Source organism: Bos indicus, chromosome 23 (assembly GCF_029378745.1).
Source record: "Bos indicus isolate NIAB-ARS_2022 breed Sahiwal x Tharparkar chromosome 23, NIAB-ARS_B.indTharparkar_mat_pri_1.0, whole genome shotgun sequence".
In the NCBI taxonomy this organism is placed as follows: Eukaryota; Metazoa; Chordata; class Mammalia; order Artiodactyla; family Bovidae; genus Bos; species Bos indicus.
Window position 1 is genome coordinate 10,561,016 of NC_091782.1, and position 21,150 is coordinate 10,582,165.

Sequence of the window (21,150 nt, forward strand, 5' to 3'; positions counted from 1 at the left end):
ATTCAAAAAGCATGCTGTCTGGCAGTCTTAGTGACTCTCTATCAAGACTTTCCACCTTGCTGGGAGTCCTGAATTTCCCTTCGTCCCCATGCCTTCCACCCATGCCCTAGTTGAGGACCCCGTCACCCCCACACCCCGACTCCTGTCACGAGGACCCCTATAAAGCACATCCGTGACCACAGAGACATCCTCCCCGCTCCACTACCCCAGGATCAGATCGTCTCCGACACCACGGAGCCTTCCACGTGGAGCTGCTCACGGATGGGCGGCTGAGGTCCCGGCTTCCCTACCTGTTCTCAGCCTGGACAGGCCTCACCTCTGCCCCAGCCCATCTGAACAGCTGGTCTGCCTCTGCCCTGGAGCTCCTGGAGGTGGCTGGCAGGCCAGAGCCAGGCGGGGCGCTCAGGAGCCCCTTGAGCGGCAGGCTGAACTGGGGCCCCATATGTTCTGCAGGAGGAGCACCGAGAGGCCAAGCTGACCCTCCGGCCCCCCAGCCTGGCTGCCCCCTACGCCCCTGTGCAGAGCTGGCAACACCAGCCGGAGAAACTCATATTCGAGTCCTGCGGTTACGAAGCCAACGTGAGTAACCCCTACCTCCAGCCCAGGGCCCCCATGCTATTCTCAGCTCTTCAGCCGTCCCGGCATTGCGGGGAGGGGAGTCACGGGAGAGGGTCCAGGTCGGCTGGGCAATCCCTGCATGGTGACACAGGACACCTGAACGCGCCTACTGCTCGCTCCCACAGTATCTGGGCTCCATGTTGATCAAAGATCTGCGAGGGACAGAATCCACACAAGACGCCTGTGCCAAGATGCGGGTAGGCTGTCACGGGCAGTGGTGTATTGGGCGGGGCTAGGATGGCAGGCAGCAAACGGTGGCACCAGCTGCAGCTGCGGGGTCCTGCCCTGAGGAGCGGCGTTGACGGGCCTCCCGTTTGCTGTAGAAATCCACAGAGCACATGAGGAAGATCCCCACCATCATCCTGTCCATCACATACAAAGGGGTCAAGTTCATCGATGCCTCCAACAAGGTGTGTCCCCTCCCCGCCCTCACCCCCGCCAGCGGGGCGCCTTCCTCAGAGTCCCCGCCTGGTCCCACCTCCACCTCAGCCCGGTGTCAGTCTCTCGTGCACCCCCTCACCTGGGTCCCAGGGGACAGCTTATATTCCTCAGCGTCCCCGTCTGGTCCCACCTCCACCCCGGCCCGGTGTTGGTCTCTCGTGCACCTCCTTACCTGGGTCCCAGGTGACAGCTTGTTTTCCTCAGCGTGGGCTCCACTGGCCACTTCACTGCTCACAGGCCTTTAACGCTGTGATGCGCTTACTGAGCCCAGGACACCCCCAGGCCCCACGTTTGGGCCCTGGAGGGCAGAGGGGGCTGGATGTGAACATTTACTCCCTCGGCTGCTGTGGTCAGGGGTGGAGACCCCAAACCTAAATCAGAGGAGATTAGGTGCCACCCTCAACCCCCACCCCGCCAGAGAGCAGATGAGGAAGTGGCGTTTGGCCGACGCCCTGGGCTGGTGACGGGCACTGCAGAGCTGCTTTTCCCGCAGAATGTCATCGCAGAGCACGAGATCCGGAACATTTCCTGCGCGGCCCAGGACCCAGAGGACCTGTGCGCCTTTGCCTACGTCACCAAGGACCTGCAGACTGGCCACCATTACTGCCACGTCTTCAGCACGGTGGATGTGGTAGGTGGAGGCCACGCGGCCCGCGCACTGGGTGCTGGCACCTGGCGGGCACCGAGCCGCGCCTGTCAGGAGCAAACGCCCGGCGCACAGAGCAGCAGTGGCTCGACCAGGGTTCTAGCGACAGCAGTTGCCCTGCTTCTGGCCGCGTGTGTGTTCCCGGGCCAGGGCTGCACCTCCCCAGGCTGTGGCTTGACCCTCCCATGGGGCCGTCTTCCTGAAAAGCCCTCCACCTCCCTGTTGGGGACAGGGAGTCTCCTTCCCTCAGAGCCCAGCTTGGGCTGCACCCTGGCGCCGCTGGGCTGACGGGAGGTGTTCATGTGGCGGCCCTGAGACGGGGCCTCTGCCAGGCCTGCTGCCCCCGGGTCTTCAGGGCCCCACTGGGGACCTCCGTCGGTGCTCTGGGCCCGGCCACGGCCTCTGGGCTTTGACATGCGCTGGCTTGTGAGCTAGGAACTCCCCTCCCTGCTCCTCACCTGCACAGCGGGACAGAATAACTATTTCAGGGCTTGTTCTAAAGAGGAAGTCCCCCAGAAGGTGCCCGTCCCAGTTCCTACAGCTCACCTTCTCTGTCATTTCTGGGCAGTAGGACCTGAAGCCACAGGGACCCCCAGGGCTCGTCTCTCCAGTAGAATCACCCACAAGGAAACAAAATGTGCGCTTTGTTCAGACTGTCCTCGGGACACACTTCGCTTTCAGGGCAGCCGTTGCCTGCATTGCTGCTGCCCAGCCTGTGTGGGGTCCTGGGGGGTGGGGGGGCGCCAGGGCGGTGCTCCCTGCTCCCTCCTCTCACCCTGTGCCCTGCCTCCTCCCAGAACCTGACCTATGAGATCATCCTGACGCTGGGCCAGGCGTTCGAGGTGGCCTACCAGCTGGCCCTGCAGGCCCAGAAGTCCAGGCCGGTGGGGGCCTCTGCCGCTGAGGTGATCGAGACCAGATCTTCCAAGCCCGTGCCGAAGCCCCGGGTGGGCGTGCGGAAGTCAGCGGTAGGTGGGGCGCCGGGGCCCAGGGCTCGGGGAGGAGCGGGCGTGGAGGGTCTCGTGCGGCCGTGACCCCAGCCTGTCTGTCTGCTTTGCTCGCGCCCCAGGTGCCGCCGCCCCCCGGTAGTCGCTGTTGTCACTGTCACACCCGCCCCGCCCACCGTCCTTCCTACCTCCCGCTGCCGTCTGTTAGTCCTGGAGCCAAGGTCTCTGCACCCGCTGTGTGTCAGTCTCCCCGCGTGCCCGTGAGCTCCTGGAGACGCTGGCGCCCCCGACCCCGCGTGCCCGTCTTCCCTGAGCTGCCCCCGCACCGTCCCCCCTGTGCTGTGGCCTGTCTCTCTGCTGTGTGTCCTCCTCTCTCCAGAGGTCAGGGTGCCCGCCGTGGTCTTGCCCGGGGGAGCTCTCTGGCCCCACGGTTTGGGTTTTCCAAACCCCTTCCCCGCTTCCTGCGCCATGGAACCGCCCAGGGACCCCAGCCGTTCCACGCGCCCGGGAGACAGCCTTCCGGGACGCTCCCGCGAGGTGCCCCTCCTGCTCCCCACCCAGGGAGCTGGCTCTCTGGCGGAGAATAGGGCACCCCCGGGGACACGGATGCCAGTGCGGCCCCTCTGACCCTGCCCCCTCCTCCTTGGCAGCTGGAACCACCTGACACGGACCCCGACGCCCAGTCCCACGCCAGCGTCTCCTGGGTCGTGGACCCCAAGCCAGACTCTAAGCGGAGCCTCAGCACCAAGTACGAGACCACTATCTTCTAAGCCCCGCCTCCGCTAGTCTCTCGTGCCTTCCGGTGCCTCTCTGCTCTTCTCAGCGCTCCTTCCGCCCGCTGAGGCCAAAGCCCACCCCCGCCCCGGGCCTCCCCTCCCGCGCCAGCTCTCCCAGCCACCGGACACTGTGAATCCCGCCTTGGTCGAGGACGGCTTGGCGGGGGGGCGAGTTGCCTTTGAGGTGGGGCAGCGGGAGGGCGTCGGCCGGCAGGCTCGCTGGACCCGGAGGGAGGCCGGCTCCAAGCAGCGGCCCCCCCCAATGGGGCGGGGCTCCCTGCCGCTCCTCCCGCAGCTTGAGTCCCGTGCTGCCGAGAGCTCGCCACGCCTCTCCCGACACAACCAACCACTGTGACCGCCTGGGGCCAGATCCCCTGCACGCAGCTCACGCTGGCCCGTGGCCTGTCTTCCTGCCATGAGACCTCAGCTGGGCCGGGGTCAGCCCGCTGTGAGGCCCCTGGGGCACATGCCTGGCTCCAAAGCCTGCGGCTCTGAGGGCCTAGACACCCACAGGCTGGCTCCACGCGCCTGGAGTCTTTGTCTCGGGGGTCTTGAGCTGCATGGAGTGGGATTGGCTTCTCACGCCCTGGCCAGGGAGTGACAGGCGGGCGGAAGAGGAAGGCCGCCCTGTGGGACCCGCAGGAGGGGGGTCAGTGCCCTGCACCTCCTCCCCTCGGGATGCCGCCGCCTGAGGGCGGGGACCTGGGCTGGGCAGTGCTTGCTGGCCCTTCTCCGTGGTGTGGGGTCAGGGCTCAGCAGCGGGGAAGGCGGCACGGAGGCTGTGGAGGCCCCGCGCCCTTGGGTGGGGAGCCGCGGTTCCGTGGGGGGAAGCATAGCACGGAGCGCGACTCGGGGGGCACCGCCGCTCAGTGGCGGCGGTTCCTTTAGAGCCGAAACCCGGTGGACAAGCCGAGGTGGGTCTCCTGCCTCCTGCCCTCGTGCCTTCCGAGCAGATGCCTGAGCCACGGAGGGTGCTCGGGGAGGCCGCGAGGGACCTTCTGCTCTGCCTCCCTGTTTCCTCTCCGTCTCCTCCACTGTGCAGCCCCTTTGGTTAACCTTTTCCTCCCCCCGTTGTGTTTGCTTCTGCCAAGCTGAGCCACCGAGGAACCGACTGTGCTGCAGAAACAGCCGTGCGGAGCGCAGGCTCCCGCCACCGCCGCTGCCACCGCCGCCTCACCTGCATTGGAGACCCAGGCCCACCTCTGCCCGCAGGACTCCTCCCGGCTGTGGGCCTGGGCCCGCCGCCAGGCCTCGTGGAGGGAGCCCTGCCCCGGTGCCGAGCAGCCCTCCAGCCTCTAGCAGATGAGACTAGGGACTCCAGAGGCCCTAGAAGTGACTTGTCCAGAAAACGTTTTTTAACAGAAAAAAAAAATTTTTTTATAAAATTAACACTTGGCTCAAACCTCTAGGTTAAACTGCCAATCTTTAGACCAGTGGCCATACGGTCCGAGGGTCTGTCCTCAGGCCAGGGCATGGACGCGCTTGGGCAGCTCCGAGAGGAGGCGCTGGGTGAACCGAGTGGCCCGACAGGCGCCCCGTTCAGCCGCTGCTCCTTTCTGAGCCGCACACGGTTTCTCGTCCCTGCCCGGAGCCGAGCGCGGCTGTGGCGGCTTCCACTCCGACCCCAGCGGGCAGAGCGTAGAGATCGAGCCAGGCAGAGGACGAGCAGGTCCCGGGCCGCCGTGGTCCGAACACCGCCCTGGGCTGCAGGCCACGGGCCCTCCGGTGACCTCAGGCCGGCTGAGTCGGATCAGAAAGGAGAGGAAGCAGCTGTGTTTGTCTTGGGCATTAACGGGTAGGTCAGCTGAGGCGGCTGCCTGCAGGTGTGTGATTTATCTAATCAGGTGTGTATGATTAGGACTCACTTTGGTCTGACTGTTGTCCTTTCAGCTCTGGGCTCACCCCAGGCTCTGAGGGCGGAGAAGGCTGGGCGCAGAGGCCGTTTGCTCCCCCAGCGTGGCCTCCAGGGCCTGCAGTGCCGCCGCCCGATCCATCCTGCTGGCTGGCTTTGCTTTGCGCCTTTGGTTGCGTCGCTCCTCCTGGAGGCAGTAGAATGGGAGGATCTTGTTCACTGGGGCTGGACCAGGTCAGCTGTGTGTCTAGCAGCTCGCAGAGCAGAGCCTTTCCTCCCCAAGCAGGCCCTTTGCTGGCGCGGTGCACTCGCTCCTGGGGTCAGTAGGTCCAAGGCCTTGGCAGCACCCCACCCCCCGGCCAGGAGCTCCGGGGGCGGGCCCCCTGCACCGTCCACACCAGGGGTGTGGGGTCGCAGGCCCAGGGGGTCGCCCTTACTCTGGGATGGAGACAGGTGGTCCTGCCCTTTCGGTACTAAACAAGGACTTCAACACCGGAAGTCTGACTTCATGTCCTGCCGCTCCCAGGGCCTGACGGTTCTACTGTGCAGTATTCAGCCCATCCTTCTTCCAAAGATGGACAAGGAGCCCAAGCTAGGTGGGGAGACTGCTGGTCCGGCCACAGCACACGTGCTGTGCCCTCTTCCTCCTGAGGAAGGCCGGTCTCCTCTAAGTAGGCCCCTCGTGGTGGGTGGTGGATCCATAAAGAAAACTGTAGACACTACGATGAGTTCTTCAAGCTGTTTTTTGTTTTTATGTCCTAGGTAGGTGTCTCCTCCTCTTGAAGCTGCTATATCTTATTTATTCAGGGTGTTTTCATATTGGAAAGCCTTGGCTAATCTGCTCTGGATTTTGAGATTGGTTTATTTCTCAGTAGTCAAAAAGGGAGGGGCTAGATCTTTTTTTACTCCTCCTCTGGGACAGGTACTCTCCCTTCCCTAGAAAGAAATATTATAACATTGAGGACAGGCTTCACATGGAGAAGCCTCGCTTCTGCACACGAGCGCAGCCCCGTTCTGAAGTGTGCAGGCCCTTCAGGCAGGACTCGAGATGGAGGCGCTCTCTGGTCCACCCTCTTCCTCGCAGCTGCTCCGAGTGAGCGGGGCTTCCTTCCAGACAGGCTCTGCCTCTGCGATGCTCACACCCCTCCAGGGCCTCCAGTGCTCTGGGAAGTCCCTTGAGAAGCCCGGGGCTGAGCAGGCCGGTCTGCCCTCAGCCTGTGTAGGGGGGCCCAGGCCTGCAGGACGACTGTCAGATGCAGTTCACAAAGTGTTGTTGCTAACGGTGTGGCAATGGGACTGAATTGTAATAAAATGTTATTTAATCTTTGTCTGTATTTTGATACTTGAATGACTTCCCCTTCTATTTTACTGTACATATAATTGTTAATCTGTCCGATTTTGTCTAAATTACGAACATCTTGTGGTACCAAGCGTAACCGACCTGTGCGACAGCATAGACTGACCTCACTACATGAGAGAGTGTAAATATTCCTGGGCTTTTGGCTTTGGTTTTGTTATTTTCGTAACTGTACAACTTAGAACAGACTGAATTAATAAATGAGAAGTGACATGAAACCAGCCTTACGTTGTGGAGTCTGAGTTGGAACATTTCCTGACGGTTTTCCAGCAGAAGCGCGGGCACAGGCCAGCTGCTGGCTCTGGGTGCTAATGAGGATCCACTCTGCTTGGCTGGCACCAGTCTGGGGAACTGGCTCCACCCGGCACTCTCCAACAGGAAGGGCTGCTGGTCAGCGTTGACCCTGCTCTGGTGTGAGGGCCCTGCAGTTACCTTCCCCTCCCCAGGTTCGGCTGGTCTGAATGCCGAGCAGGGCCTGGGCTGGTCAGCCACAGACTTGACTGAACGCCGGGGTTATCAGGCTGATGGAAGTCGAGAGCTCTGGAAGGAGAGTCTCCTTCAGGAATGCATTCAATTGTGGAGGCAAAGTTTTATACAGACAACTAGCTACCAGCCCAAGGCCACACAGCGAGGCTCTCCAGACATCCTGAGCTGTGGGGATGGGAGGGACGTGGTGCTCGCCAAGCCGGCTGGCTCCTGGGCTGCTGGTCAAGAGAGCGTTGGAAAGACAGGCAACGCTGACGACCCCAACAACCGCCCCATCAGCCCTCACCCCTGCCTGGGTATTGCCTTCTCTGCAGAGGAGAAACTGAGGCTCAGAGAGGTTAAAATGCCCACCCAGGGCTAGCCAGAGAGGCGCCTGCTCCTGCTGCTAAATCACTTCAGTTGTGTCCGACTCTGTGCAACCCCATAGACAACAGCCCACCAGGCTCCTCTGTCCCTGGGATTCTCCAGGCAAGAACACTGGAGTGGGTTGCCATTTCCTTCTCCAATGCATGAAAGTGAAAAGTGAAAGTGAAGTCGCTCATTCGTGCCTGACTTAGTGACCCCATGGACTGCAGCCTACCAGGCTCCTCCATCCATGGGATTTTCCAGGCAAGAGTACTGGAGTGGGGTGCCATTGTCTTCTCGAGAGAGGCACCTAGAAACCCTCTAGTCCAGTGATGTCCAGCTGTCCTAGTTCATGTTGGGCACCCCAGCCTGCCAGGCCATAGACCACACTGCACTTGACCGAGGAGGAGCCAGAGCTGGACTGCAGGGAGAGGCACGAGGGTGGTGGGGCGGCCTCACAGCGGGGGTGGAGGGACACATCCCACAATTCGTCGGTCCACGCTCCCATCTCTACCCCCTGCTCCTCAAGACCTGGAAGCAGAAGCAGGGGCCAGGAATTGGGCACTGCCTCCAATGCCCATGCTTGCACTGTGGACCCCAAACCAGGCCTCCACATGCCCCGCTCCCCATTCTCACTGGTCCCCCTCTCACAGATGTGGCGTGGACCGTCACCCAGGCTGCAGGGCTGTCAGGACAGAAGGTGCAGTGACCAGGGGGCTGGTCTAGACACCCTCTTGTTGGCCTCGGTGCCTCTGGCCTCCAACCTCGAAAGGGTCCAGGTCCCCCAAAACCCAGTGGGCGGGCCAGCAGGCCTTCTCAGCTCACAGCACTGGCCGTCACAAGCAGCAGCCGAGGGGGTCTCAGCTCCACCGCCCAGCACAGCCCCTGCAGCTCTGTGACTGCTCTCCTCAGGACTGGCTATTACAGTTACAAACAAGCATGTACCAAATTAAAGAATTTCCTCAACACCATAAAATATTTATTATTTAGTAAATAGAGCTGGGAAAAGCGGGTAGCCGTGGGGGTGGTGGGAATGGTGCAGGGAGATTTATATTGCTACTTATACCAAAATTAATTCCAGATGGTTCACAAAACAAAACCAGAAAAAAACCAACAAAGCTAGAAGAAAGAGAGTTTTTCATATGAGAAAGGTCTTTCCAAACATGTTACATAACTGAGTTCACTTTCTTAAGGATTTATATATTCAACTATATAAAAATCAAACATTTCTGCAAAGCAAAATGCATCATTATAAAAACAACTGAGAACAGTCTTTGCACCACATGTATGTAACGAAGGACAACTTGACAACAGCTATCAAAAGTAAATCAACTTCCACTTCCAGGAAGATTGAGTAGACAGACTTTCCCCTATTCTTCTTGCAAGTATAATTAAAACCCTGGCAGACATACCAGTGGGTACAAAGCCCAAACAAAAGCCTGCTCTCAGAGGACAAGGAAGAAGGCAGCCTGGCAAGACAGCTTTTAGACACGAACTGCTCTAATTCATCCACGCATCACAGAAGAAAAACTGGCCCCTCCTTCCACAGGCCAGCAAAGGCCAAGTGGTAAGCCTAGACGTCCCTCCTCACCAGACATCAAGGTGCCCTAACACCCTCTGGGGTGGCATTAGAGGAGGCCTAACTGGGAACTTGCAATCACCCAGCAATTAGGTGGCTGCTCTTAACAACAGGAACCAAAATAAAGATCTCAGTGGATGGGCTCAAGAGCAGAATAAACAAGAGAAGAATCCACAAACTAGAGAATAGAACAATAGAAATTACGCAGTTAGAAGAACAGAGAAACTAGACTTAAAAAAACAAGGAGTCTCAGGGACCTAACAAAAGATCAAACACATATGTCAGCAGAGTCCCAGGAGAGAAAGTGAGTGGGGCTGAAAGAGACCTCCATGCAATAATGGCTCAAGACTTCTCATTGACCTACAGAATCAAGAAGCTGAGCACACCCCAAACCAGATAAAAATAAATCCATGCCATCACAATTAATTTTCTGAATATAAAAAACAAAAGAAAAATTCTTGAAAGCAGCAAGAGAAAAATGACATCTTACCTGTCGGGGAAAAATAATTTGAATGACAGACAGTTGACTTGTCAGCAGGACCGTGGAGCCCAGGAGGAAGTGGTATATTTTTCCAGTGCTGAAAGGAACTGTGAACCCAGACTTCTATACCCTGCAGAAATATCCTTCAGGAGTGAAGAAAAAATCAAGACATTCTCAGATGAAGGAAAACTGAGGAACTTATTCACCAGCAGACCTACCCTAAAAGAATGGTGACACTTGTCTAAATAGAAAGGAAATGAAAAAGGAAAAAAAAAATGAACCTTGAAACATCAGGAAGGATAAACATTAAGCAAAAATATGGGTAAATACAACGGACTTTCCCTCTCCCACTGAGTTTTCTAAATTATGTTTGATGGTTGAAGCAAAATCCTAGCACTGTTTAATGTTCTAAATGCAAGTAGAGGAAGTGTTTAAAACAATTTTATAAATGAGGAAGGTGAGGAGATATAAAACAAGATTTCTACACTTTAGTTGAACTGGTAAACAATGACACCAATAGACTATGGACAGCTCAGGTCAGGTCAGATCAGATCAGATCAGTCGCTCAGTCGTGTTCGACTCTTTGCGACCCCATGAATCGCAGCACACCAGGCCTCCCTGTCCATCACCAACTCCTGGAGTTCACTCAGACTCACGTTATGTATGTGTATATACATATATAATAGCTGGAGCAAACACTAAAAAAAGTTATTCAAGGAGATAAAATCACAAAGAGAAACAGAAATGGAGTTTTTTTTTTAATGTTTTTAAGAAACTCACAGGGAGATAGGAAAAAGAACAGAAAAATAAAAACAGAATAACTAGAAAATTAAAAATTAATTGGCAGACTTAAGCCCTAACATATCTTAATTACACTAAATTTAAATGGTCTAAAAAACATCAATTAAAAGACTGGAGGAGATTTTTTAAAATGAACCAACTACATAAGAAACCCACTTCAAATAACAATAATAGAGGCAGGTTAACAAAAAAGGATGGAAAAAGATATATAATACAAACATTAACCAAAAGAAAACAGTGGCTATGTTGATATAAAGTAGACTTCAGACTGAAAGGGTAACGGGCAGGAAAGCTAGGGGTCTCCAAACTGAGGAAACAGGCTGCAAGTGTCAGATTCTCCTTTCCCTTCTCTATACAAAGTTAAAAGGAGGTTTCTCTTAAAATCTTGTGTTGCCATGACGACACCTGGTTCCACCTGAACTTGCTGCTGCTGCTGCTGCTAAGTCACTTCAGTCGTGTCCGACTCTGTGCAACCCCATAGACGGCAGCCCAGCAGGCTCCCTCGTCCCTGGGATTCTCCAGGCAAGAACACTGGAGTGGGTTGCCATTTCCTTCTCCAATGCATGAAAGTGAAAAGTGAAAGTGAAGTCGCTCAGTCATGTCCGACTCTTAGCGACCCCATGGACTGCAGCCTACCAGGCTCCTCTGTCCATGGGATTTTCCAGGCAAGGGTACTGGAGTGGGGTGCCATTGCCTTCTCCCCACCTGAACTTAACTTTTCTCAAACCCTGAGCTGACCAATGTGGTTTTTCTTACGGAAATGTTTTTCTTACGCTGTGTTAATGAATTATGCAAAAGTGAAGTCGCTCAGTCTTGTTCGACTCTTTGCGACCCCATGAACTGTAGCCTATCATGCTCTTCCATCCGTGGGATTTTCCAGGCAAGACTACTGGAGTGGGGTGCCATTTCCTTCTGCAGGGGATCTTCCTGATGCAGGGATCGAACCCGGGTCTCCCACGTTGTAGGCAGACACTTTACCATCTGAGCCACCAGGGAAGTCCCCTGGATTGAATTCCTCTCCCCTGGAGGCCAAGGATCCCAGCATTTTTCACAGCTCAGCAACAAACTTTCAAGAGCAAAGACAATCATAAGAGAGAAGAGGGTACTATATAATCATAAAAGGTCAGTGCACCAAGAAGACATATCAATCCTAAATGTATGTGTACCAAACAACACAGCAGTAAAACATGTGAAGCAAAAACTGAGTTGAAAAGGGAAACAAATTCATGAATGCTCTAGGCTGAACTGTGTCCCTCCAAACTTTGTATGTTGAAGCCTTAACTCCCAGTTTACTGTATTTGGAGACAGGGCTTTTAGGAGGTAATTAAAGTTAAGTTAGGTCATAAAGGTGGGATCTTAATTCAGTAGGGTTACTGGCCTTACAAGAAGAGGAAGACAGAGAAAGAAAGAGAAACAGAGATGGAATTTTAAAATGTTTTCAAGAAACTCACAGGGAGATAGGAAAAAGAACAGAAAAATGAAAACAGAATAACTAGAAAAAAAAAAATTAATTGGCAGACGTAAGCCCTAACATAGCGTGAAGATACACACAGGCACCAAAGAAAGGCCACGTGAAAACAGGCAAGAAGGTGACTGTCTACAAATCAGGAAGAGAGTCCTCACCAGAAAATGACCCTGCCCGACCTTGATCTGGGACTTTGTAGCCTTCAGAACTGTGAGAAATAAATTTCTATGGTTCATTGTTACAGCAGCTTGAGCAGACTGATACAACAAATACAGAGCTGAAGAGTCAGCTCAGCTGGAAACTGTCAACCACGGTAGAACAACTAGAGACCAGCAACGGCACAGAGCACAGGGCCGCCAGCCAGCAGGGTCCCACCGACCGCGCTGTTACCAGCCCAGCAACAGCAGGATGGGCTTTTTTCAAGTGCTCTTGGAACATATTCCAAGACAGACCATATCCTGGGCCATAAAATAAAGCTCAACATATTTAAAAAACTAAAATAATAAAGAGTGTGTTCCTGAAACACAACAGAATCAAAATAGAAAATCAGTAACAGAAAGATAACAGAAAATTCTCTAAAACACTTGGAAATAACACAATTTAAGTAATCTAAGAGTCAAAGAGAAATCTCCAGGGAAATCAAAATAAACATTAAATTGAATGAATATGAACATACAACATATCCAAATTTGTGGGGAAGGGTAATGAAGTGCTGAAAAGGACATTCACAGCAGTAAATGCATACACTGGGAAAAAGGAAAAGGCTTAAATTCATAATCTATGCTTCTACCCTCAAGAACCTCAAAAACAAAAAGAGCAACATAAACCCAAAGCAAGAAGGAAATAATAAATGAAAACAGAAAATAGGGAAGTTTCAATGAAACAAAGAATTTGTTTTATGAAATGATCAATAAAATGGACAAATCTGTAGTTTTGTAGCAGAAACTAACAGAGGAGAAAAAGAAGAAAAAAAAAAAAAGGCCACCAACATCAGGGACGAAACAATGGCTGTTGCTACAGACCCTGCAGGCATCAGAGGAAACAGCAACCGAAACTACCACAAGTCTAAGCAACATGTTTAACCACCCAGAGCTACAGGCCAATTTCTCAAAAAATTCACAACTCACCATGTGAAACAAATCATTTTAATCCATCATTAAAAACTGAATCCATAATTTAAAAAAAAACCTAAGCCCAGATGATTTTACTGAAGAATTCTACCAAATGTTTAAAGAAGAATTAATACCAATTCTACACAATTTGTTTCAGAAAACAGAAGAGGAGGAATGGCTCCTAATTAATTCATTCCAAGAGCTAATATTATCCTGATGCCAAAACCAACAAAAGAGATACAAAAAAAGAGAACTATACACTAATACCACTCTCATGAATAAAGGCATAAAAAATCGGTAACAAATTATTAGCCAATAGAATTCAGATACATATAAAAAGAATTTTACATAACCAAATGATGTTCATTCCAGGGATGCAAGGCTGATCAATATTTGAAGATCAAGCAAAGTAATAAGGCATATTAATGAGCTAAAGAAGAAAAATCACATCAATTGTTGCAGAAAAATACTTAACAAAATTCAATACTCATTCATGAATTTTAAAAGGTTATAAAAATGGAAATAGAGGGTGAACAAGAGATCCCTAAAGATGTCCCCAGGCTTCTCTGGTTGTTCAGTGGAAGAATCCTCCTGCCAGTGCAGGAGACTCTGGTTCAATCCCTCAGTCAGGAATATCTCCTGGAGAAGGAAATGGCAACTCACTCCAGTATTCTTATCTAGGAAACTCCATGGACAGAGAAGACTGGTAGACTACAGTCCATGGAGTCACAAGAGAGCTGGATAAGACTGAGTGGCTCAGCAACAACAAAGATGCCCACATCCTAATTAATCAACAGAACTTGTGAATACGTTACCTTATGTGGCAGAAGACACTTCACTAATGTGATCAAGATCAAGGGTCTTGAGATGGGGAGGTTATCCTGGATTATCTAGAACAGGCCAGTGTAATCACCAGGACTATTAAAAAAGAGGGGAGGAGGGTCAAAGTGAGAGAGGAAGTCACAGTTTAGCAACTGCTTAGAAGCTGGAGGAAGTGGCTACCAGCCAAGGAATGTGCAGTGTCTCTAGAACCAGAAAAAGCCAAGGAAATACGTTCTTCCTTGGTGAGAGACCAAATAATGGCCACCCAAAGATAGCAGGTCCTGATTATTAATACTGGAACCTATCACTGTTCCTGTATCAGTTTCCCAGGGCTGCCAGAACAGAGCCCCACACACTGGGGCCTAAACAGACAGGACATTTGTTTTACCTGAAGTCTCTAAGGCTGGAATCAAGGGGCAGCCGAGTTGGTTTCCTCTAAGGGCTGGGAGAAATATCAATAACCTCAGATATGCAGTTGACACCACCCTTATGGCAGAAAGTGAAGAGGAACTAAAAAGCCTCTTGATGAAAGTGAAAGTGGAGAGTGAAAAAGTTGGCTTAAAGCTCAACATTCAGAAAACGAAGATCATGGCATCTGGTCCCATCACTTCATGGGAAACAGATGGGGAAACAGTGTCAGACTTTATTTTTCTGGGCTCCAAAATCACTGCAGATGGTGATTGCAGCCATGAAATTAAAATACACTTACTCCTTGGAAGGAAAGTTATGACCAACCTAGATAGCATATTAAAAAGCAGAGACATTACTTTGCCAACAAAGGTCCGTCTAGTCAAGGCTATGGTTTTTCCAGTGGTCATGTATGGATGTGAGAGTTGGACTGTGAAGAAGGCTGAGCGCCGAAGAATTGATGCTTTTGAACTGTGGTGTTGGAGAAGACTCTTGAGAGTCCCTTGGACTGCAAGGAGATCCAACCAGTCCATTCTGAAGGAGATCAGCCCTGGGATTTCTTTGGAGGGAATGATGCTAAAGCTGAAACTCCAGTACTTTGGCCACCTCATGTGAAGAGTTGACTCATTGGAAAAAGACTCTGATGCTGGGAGGGATTGGCGGCAGGAGAAGGGGACGACAGAGGATGAGATGGCTGGATGGCATCACTGACTCGATGGACGTGAGTCTGAGTGAACTCCGGGAGTTGGTGATAGACAGGGAGGCCTGGCGTGCTGCGATTCATGGGATTCATGCTGCGATTCAAAGAGTTGGACACGACTGAGCGACTGAACTGAACTGAACTGACTGAAGGGCTGTGAAGGAGAATCTGTCCCAGGCCTCTTTTCCAGCTTCTGGTAGCCTGAAGCAGATGACATTCTCCCTGATTCTTTACACTGCTGTACTTCTGTATGTGTCTCTTCATGTGACACATGTCTTTTCATAAGGTCACCAGACAGATTGGATCAAAGGTCCACACAACTCCAGTCTAACCTCATATTAAATAAGTACACCCACAGTGACCCTGTTTACAAATGAGGTATGGGGGCGATTAGGACTCAACATAGGGACTTAGGGGTGGCGTGAGGGAGACACGATCCGTAACAATTACCTATGTGATTAAGTTAATGATCTTAAAATGGGAGATTATCCTGGATTATGTCAGTGGGCCCTAAATCTAGTGACAAATACCCTTGTAAGAGAGAGGCAGAGGGAGATTAGATACACACAGAAGATGACCACATGACCCTGAGGTGACCATGGAGCCACAGGCTAAGGAATCTAGCAGCCGCTAGGGGCTGAAAGGGACAAGGCACGCATCCTCCCCTAGAGCCTCCAAGGGAACGCAGCCCTGCCAGCATGCTTCTTTCAGCAAGACAGACTGATCTCTGGTTTTTGGCCTCCAGAACTGTGAGAGTCTTTCTTTCTGCTTTTGTTAAGCCACTCCGTTTGCAGTCATCTGCTGTGGCAGCCATAGGAGATTAATACATCCCTAAGCCTCCTGCAGCTCTGCCCATACCTTCATTTTAGTCCATAACACCCACTATGAACCTCTCACAGTCAGAACTGTAGGATAATAGATGTGCATGGTCTCAAGGCACTAAACTTGTAGTACTTTGTTACAGTAGCAACAGAAAACTAATACAGAGGAGAACTTTTTCAACCTGATAAAGAGCATCCACAAAAATCTACAACACTGGGGATTTCCCTTGTGCTCCAGAGGCTAAGACTCAATATGTCCAATGCAGGGGACCTGGGTTCAACCCCTGGTCATGGAACCAGATCCCACATGCCACAACTAAAGAGCCTGCATGCCTCAACCAAGACCCAGCAGAGCCAAATAAATAAAATTTTTTTAAACCTACAACATTGTGTTTAACAGTGAAATACAATGTTTTCCCCCTAAGACTGGGAACAAGGAAAGGACTCCACTATTACCAGTCTTAAAATAAGAGTTTGAACCAGTGCAATAAGGTAATAAGAAAATAAAAAGCATTCATAACAGAAAGGAAGAAATAAAACTGTGCCTATTTCCAGATCACATGATTGTCTATGAAGAAAATTCCAAGGAACCTACCCAAAAAAATGTTGGAATAAGTGAGTTAAGGGAACACTCTGGCAGTCCAGTGATTAGGACTTCACACTGAGAGCCTGGGTTCAAAATTCAGTCCTTGGTCAGGGAACTAAGATCCCACAAGCCATAGATGGTGCAGCCAAAACAAACAAAAAAATCAGTTGTATTTCTGTATACTAGAAATGAACATGGGGATACCACAGTTAAAAATAAGATACCACTTATAATCACTCAACAAAATAAAATGATTAGGCATAAATCTAGTAACACACGTTCAGGACTTGTGTGATGAAAACTACACAATGCTGATGAAAGAACTCAAGATTTAAGGAACTAGAGAGACAGATACTATTCATGAATTGGAGTATTCAACAGAGTAAAGATGTCAATTCTTTGGAAACTGATACATAGGTTAACATAATACCTATCAAAATCCCAGCATGGTTTTTTTATAGACATAGGCAAGATTAGTCTATAGAAGGCAAAGGAATTAGAAGAGCCAAAATAACTTTGAAAAATAATAAAGTCTGAGGAATCAGGCTACCCAATTTTCAAGACTCACTATACAGCTATAGCAATCAACATTGTGTGGTATGGCAGAAAGAAAAATAACACAGATCAGTGGAACAGGAGACAGACCCATGCAAAAATGCCTAATTCTTTTTTAACAAAGGTATAAAAGAAACTCAATGTAGGAAAAGATTGCCTTGTCAACAAATGATGCTGGAGCAATTGGATATCCACAGCTAAAAGAAAATAATAGTATCTTAACCTAAGTCTCACATCTAACATAAAAATTAACTTCAAACATAAAACTATAACACTTTTAGCAGAAAAACACAGGAGAAAATCTTTGGGACCTAGGCCTGAACAAACAGTTCTTAGACTTGACACCCAAAGCACAATTCATAAAAAGAAAACCTGGCAAACCAGACTTCATCAAAATTGAAACTGGTGGCCCAGTGGCTAAGACTCTATACTCCCAATGCGGGGGGCCCAAGGTTCAATCCCTGGGCAGGGACAGAGGTCCCACATGCTGCACCTAAAACCTGCAAAGGACATGATGAAGGAAGAGAAAAGACTACGTGCAGAATCAAAGAAAATATTTTCAAATTACGTATCTGACAAGGGTCTAGTATCCGAAATATATAAAGAATTCTTACAACTCAACAATAACAAAACAACCCAATTCAAACATGGGCAAATGACTAAAATGGGTATTTCTCCAAGGCTATACAAACCCCAATTATCATATGAAAAAATGATCGACATCACTAGCTGTTAGGGAAGTGCAAGTCAAAGCCACAGTGAGGTTCTACTTCACACCCACTAAGACACCTATAAGTTAAAAAAAGAAAGAAAAAAGAAAACAAGTGTTGGTGAAAATGTGGAGAAAGCAGAACCCTCACACATTGCTCACGGGAATATAAAGTGGCACAGCCGCTGTGGGAGACAGTTTAGTAGTTTCTAAATAATTGCCTATAGAATTACCATGTGACCCACCAGCGCTACTCTTGGATATATGGGTATATCCTCAGAGCACGGAAAACAAGTATCCAAACAAAAACGTGCACACAAGCACTCACAGCAGCACTGCTCACAGAAGTCAGAAGGTGAAACAATCCAAATGTCCATCGAACAGATAAACATTTGAAATATCTATACAGTGTTAGTCGCTCAGTCATGTCCAACTCTTTGCGACCCCACAGACTGTAGCCCACCAGGCTCCTCTGTCCATGGAATTCTCCAGGCAAGAGTACTGGAGTGGGTTGCATTTCCTTCTCCAGGGGACCTACCCAACCCAGGGGTTGAACCCAGCTCTCCTGCATTGCAGGCAGATTCTATACCATCTGAGCCACCAGGGAAGCCCCCATTGTATCTGTATAATGGGATATTATTTAGCCATTAAAAGAATTAAGTTCTGAAATGCACTACAATATGATGAATCTTAAAAACACACCAAGTGAAAGAAGTCAGTCACAAAAGACCTCATATTATGATTCCATTTATCTGGAGTCAGAAAAGCCACTGAAATAGAAAGCAGATTAGTGGCCACCAGGGACTGGGGAAGGGGAAATGAGAAATTGAAGTCTGTGTCCTTCAAACTGTGGGCAGGACTGAATGGAGCTATCTTTCCTTGAGGTCAGGATCCCTGTCTCCTCCACATGGAAACACAGGGAAATAAACTCAACATTTCTAAGAAATCGCTCACTCTAGACCTTAATGATGAAGCACAAAGCAGTTCCACGTCAGCCCAGCCTCCGCACCCACCAACCGGGCAGTCCTCCTCTCAGAAGCCCCTTCGGAGCACTTCAGCCTCTAAGATGATGAGGCTTCCAAAATACGGATTTTTAACAAATTCAGACAGTTGCAAATCAGAGAAGCTGTCTAGGCAAGCCTGGCTGTTTATTTAAACACACCCCCGAGCCTGGGCGTCCCCATCCTGAGGCTGTCTAGCTACAAGACTGGAAACTGAACGACCCAGGACCTCCAGCTTTTCTGGTCACAGCAAAGGTCCGCTGGTGGCCTGGCTCTGTCCCTAACTAGGCTCTACTCTAAAACGGCAATCAGGGACTTCTGGGTGGTCCAGGGGCCAACCTTCCCAACACAGGGGTCCCAGTTCGAGCCGTGATCAGGAAATTAGATCCTCCATGCCCAAACTAAGAGATCACACACTACAACTAAAGATCCTGAGTGCCACAACTAAGACCCGGCTCAGTCAAATAAGTAAATTTTTTTAAGAAGTCAATCAGGAGAAACCCTGGGCTAATGGAACTCAAACCCCCTTTGGATGTTCTTCTAAGAGCAAGTGTGCTATACTTAGCTCCCTCTGTCTCCTGAAACGGTGAGAATGTTGGCTGTCGTCACAGTACCTTGAGAGCACATAGGTGAATCCCCATTTTCTCTCTTGTCCTCTGCCAAAAAAAGGGCCAGATATGAAGGGAACACTTCTTATTTCAGCATCCTAGGTCAGAGCTGACCAGCCACAGTCAGCCCGGGAATGAGGGGCTGGATCTCAGCAAGCCCAAGTCCTTCCTAGAACAGCCCTCGCTTGTGATGCCAACAGCAGAGCTGCCAGGGAGAGTCCCAGCCTGGAAGTGGGGAGAAGGGAGGAGGTTCATCCACCCAGGATGCCCACGTGGCCTCTGCAGGGAAGATCAGGGGGCTTCTAAGCTTAGAGAGGAGGGGACAGGAGACTCACTCTGCCCCTCAGCTAGAGAACAGGACCAAGAATAAACCTGACCAAACCAGTCATCACCCCAACTGGCCAAGCTGGACTCTGGACACCGGGCAGGGAGATCCCATGATCAGACGTGTGCTCAGCAGGAAGCCGCAAGCAGTCAACACCCACTCTCGCCTGGCCCCAGCTGGCACCCTGCTTCAGGAGCTGGCACCCTGCTTCAGGACCTGCCCCAGCAGAGGGAGCTGAGCCGCTTACTCCTCCGGACCCCTTATTGCGTCATTTGAAACCTTCAGCAGGGGAAGGTTCCTGGTGCTCTGGCAGCTAAGACTCCCAGCTCCCAAAGCAGGGGGCCTAGGTTTGATCTCTGGTCAGGGAACTAGATCCCACATGCCACAGCTGGGAGTCAGTCTGCCACAACTAAAGATCCCACAGCTAAGACCCAGCATAGCCAAATAAAACTTTAAAAAAAAAAAAGAATGAAACCTTTAGGGGAAATTGGTCCTGGAAATGAGGTTTCCAATAATTTTTTTCAATCATGCCCAAATCTGAACTGAATTAGACAAAACAAACTCCTAAATTCCAGAAATACACTCACACTTTAGGTAATTCCACAGAGTTTTCAGAGCCCTTAGAGAAATACCTTTACCCTCAGAGAACAGTGTTAGTACTGGGTGTCTTAGCTTCTCTGCTCCGTGTGCTGAAGGCGGCACCTGGAGGAAAAACCGGGGCCTGCTGGCTGCTCGGCTAGTGGGCAGCTGAGCATGCAGGGCCTGGCCACGGCTGCGGCACACGAAGCGGGGGCTTGCTTGCAGTTCAGAAGTTTATTGGTGGACGCATTTGGGCCAGCTGGAGCTCACACACGAGGTCACTACAGCGTGGTGCGCTGGCTGCAGGCGGGGAGAGGGCGTGCTGCTTGGTGACATCACCCCAGGAAGATGGCGGGCTTCGCTGCTGGGTCCAAGGAGCCAGGGCCCGAGCCAGCGCCATCAGAGAGACGCCACTTCTGTCTCCAGCACCTGAGCTGGGGGGAGGAGGCTCTTTAAGATCTCCGTGTAGTAGGGGCCGAACACCTGCTGATTGTGGTGTGTGAGGCTGACGAACTTCTGGCCCAGTTCTGCCAGCTCTGCCTCGATGAGGGTGAGGCCTCCAGGGAGGTCCAGCAGAGACCGCTGCACACCAAGAACCAAACAGCATTTGAGGAACAAGTGGATCCGCTGATCTGTGAGTAGGGAAAGATAGTGAGAAGGCAAATAATCTTCAGGGGGAAACACTGCCCACCACACTCCTAACTTCAAAGTTAAATGAGATACACACTGACCCACCCACTCACCTAGAGAGAAGGACATCTGTTTTGTTTGGAAAGGGACCCAGCTCCTAAGGACAGAGCAAAGATCCAAAACTACTGGGCTAGTACATTTCTATTCAAAAGATTCCTGAAGTATCCGTCAGATAGATCCTATTGTCTGATGCAACAGGAGGATCTTCGACTGACCCTTCAGATGGCTGAGGTTAAGAGCTAAGTCAAGTTCACAGCTGCCAATTCAACGTGGGAGAGGGGAAATCCCTGCTTTGGGGACATGTCCCCCAACCTAATTCAGCATCAATTTCTTGTTGGCAGGGGGTGGGTGTCACATGTCTTGGACTGTAGCCAGAAATGACCCAGAAAGTCAAGGATGACTTAGCCAAGTTGGACAGTATGCCGAATCTTTGTGACCCC

General features: G+C 50.9%; 2 protein-coding genes across 13 annotated transcripts in view; one reads left to right on the forward strand and one right to left on the reverse strand.

Annotated features, from left to right (window-relative positions):
* Positions 1–6,860, forward strand: part of ANKS1A (ankyrin repeat and sterile alpha motif domain containing 1A) — a 169,326-nt gene extending 162,466 nt beyond the window's left edge. For 4 of the 5 annotated variants that reach the window (XM_019985676.2, XM_019985678.2, XM_070777397.1 and 1 more), the window contains 6 exons: positions 454–579; positions 744–815; positions 942–1,028; positions 1,553–1,690; positions 2,503–2,673; positions 3,303–4,513. In XM_019985676.2, coding sequence (XP_019841235.2) covers positions 454–579; positions 744–815; positions 942–1,028; positions 1,553–1,690; positions 2,503–2,673; positions 3,303–3,422 — 714 coding nt within the window. In that variant the 3' untranslated portion in view covers positions 3,423–4,513. The other variant, XM_019985677.2, reaches the window with a different exon arrangement.
* A 1,557-nt stretch (positions 6,861–8,417) lies between these two features.
* The window catches only part of TCP11 (t-complex 11), a 173,015-nt gene continuing 160,282 nt past the window's right edge, over positions 8,418–21,150 (reverse strand). For all 8 annotated transcript variants that reach the window (XM_070777413.1, XM_070777411.1, XM_070777409.1 and 5 more), the window contains one exon: positions 8,418–20,652. In XM_070777413.1, the coding sequence (XP_070633514.1) occupies positions 20,247–20,652 (406 nt within the window). In that variant the 3' untranslated portion in view covers positions 8,418–20,246. The remainder of the gene's footprint in view (positions 20,653–21,150) is intronic.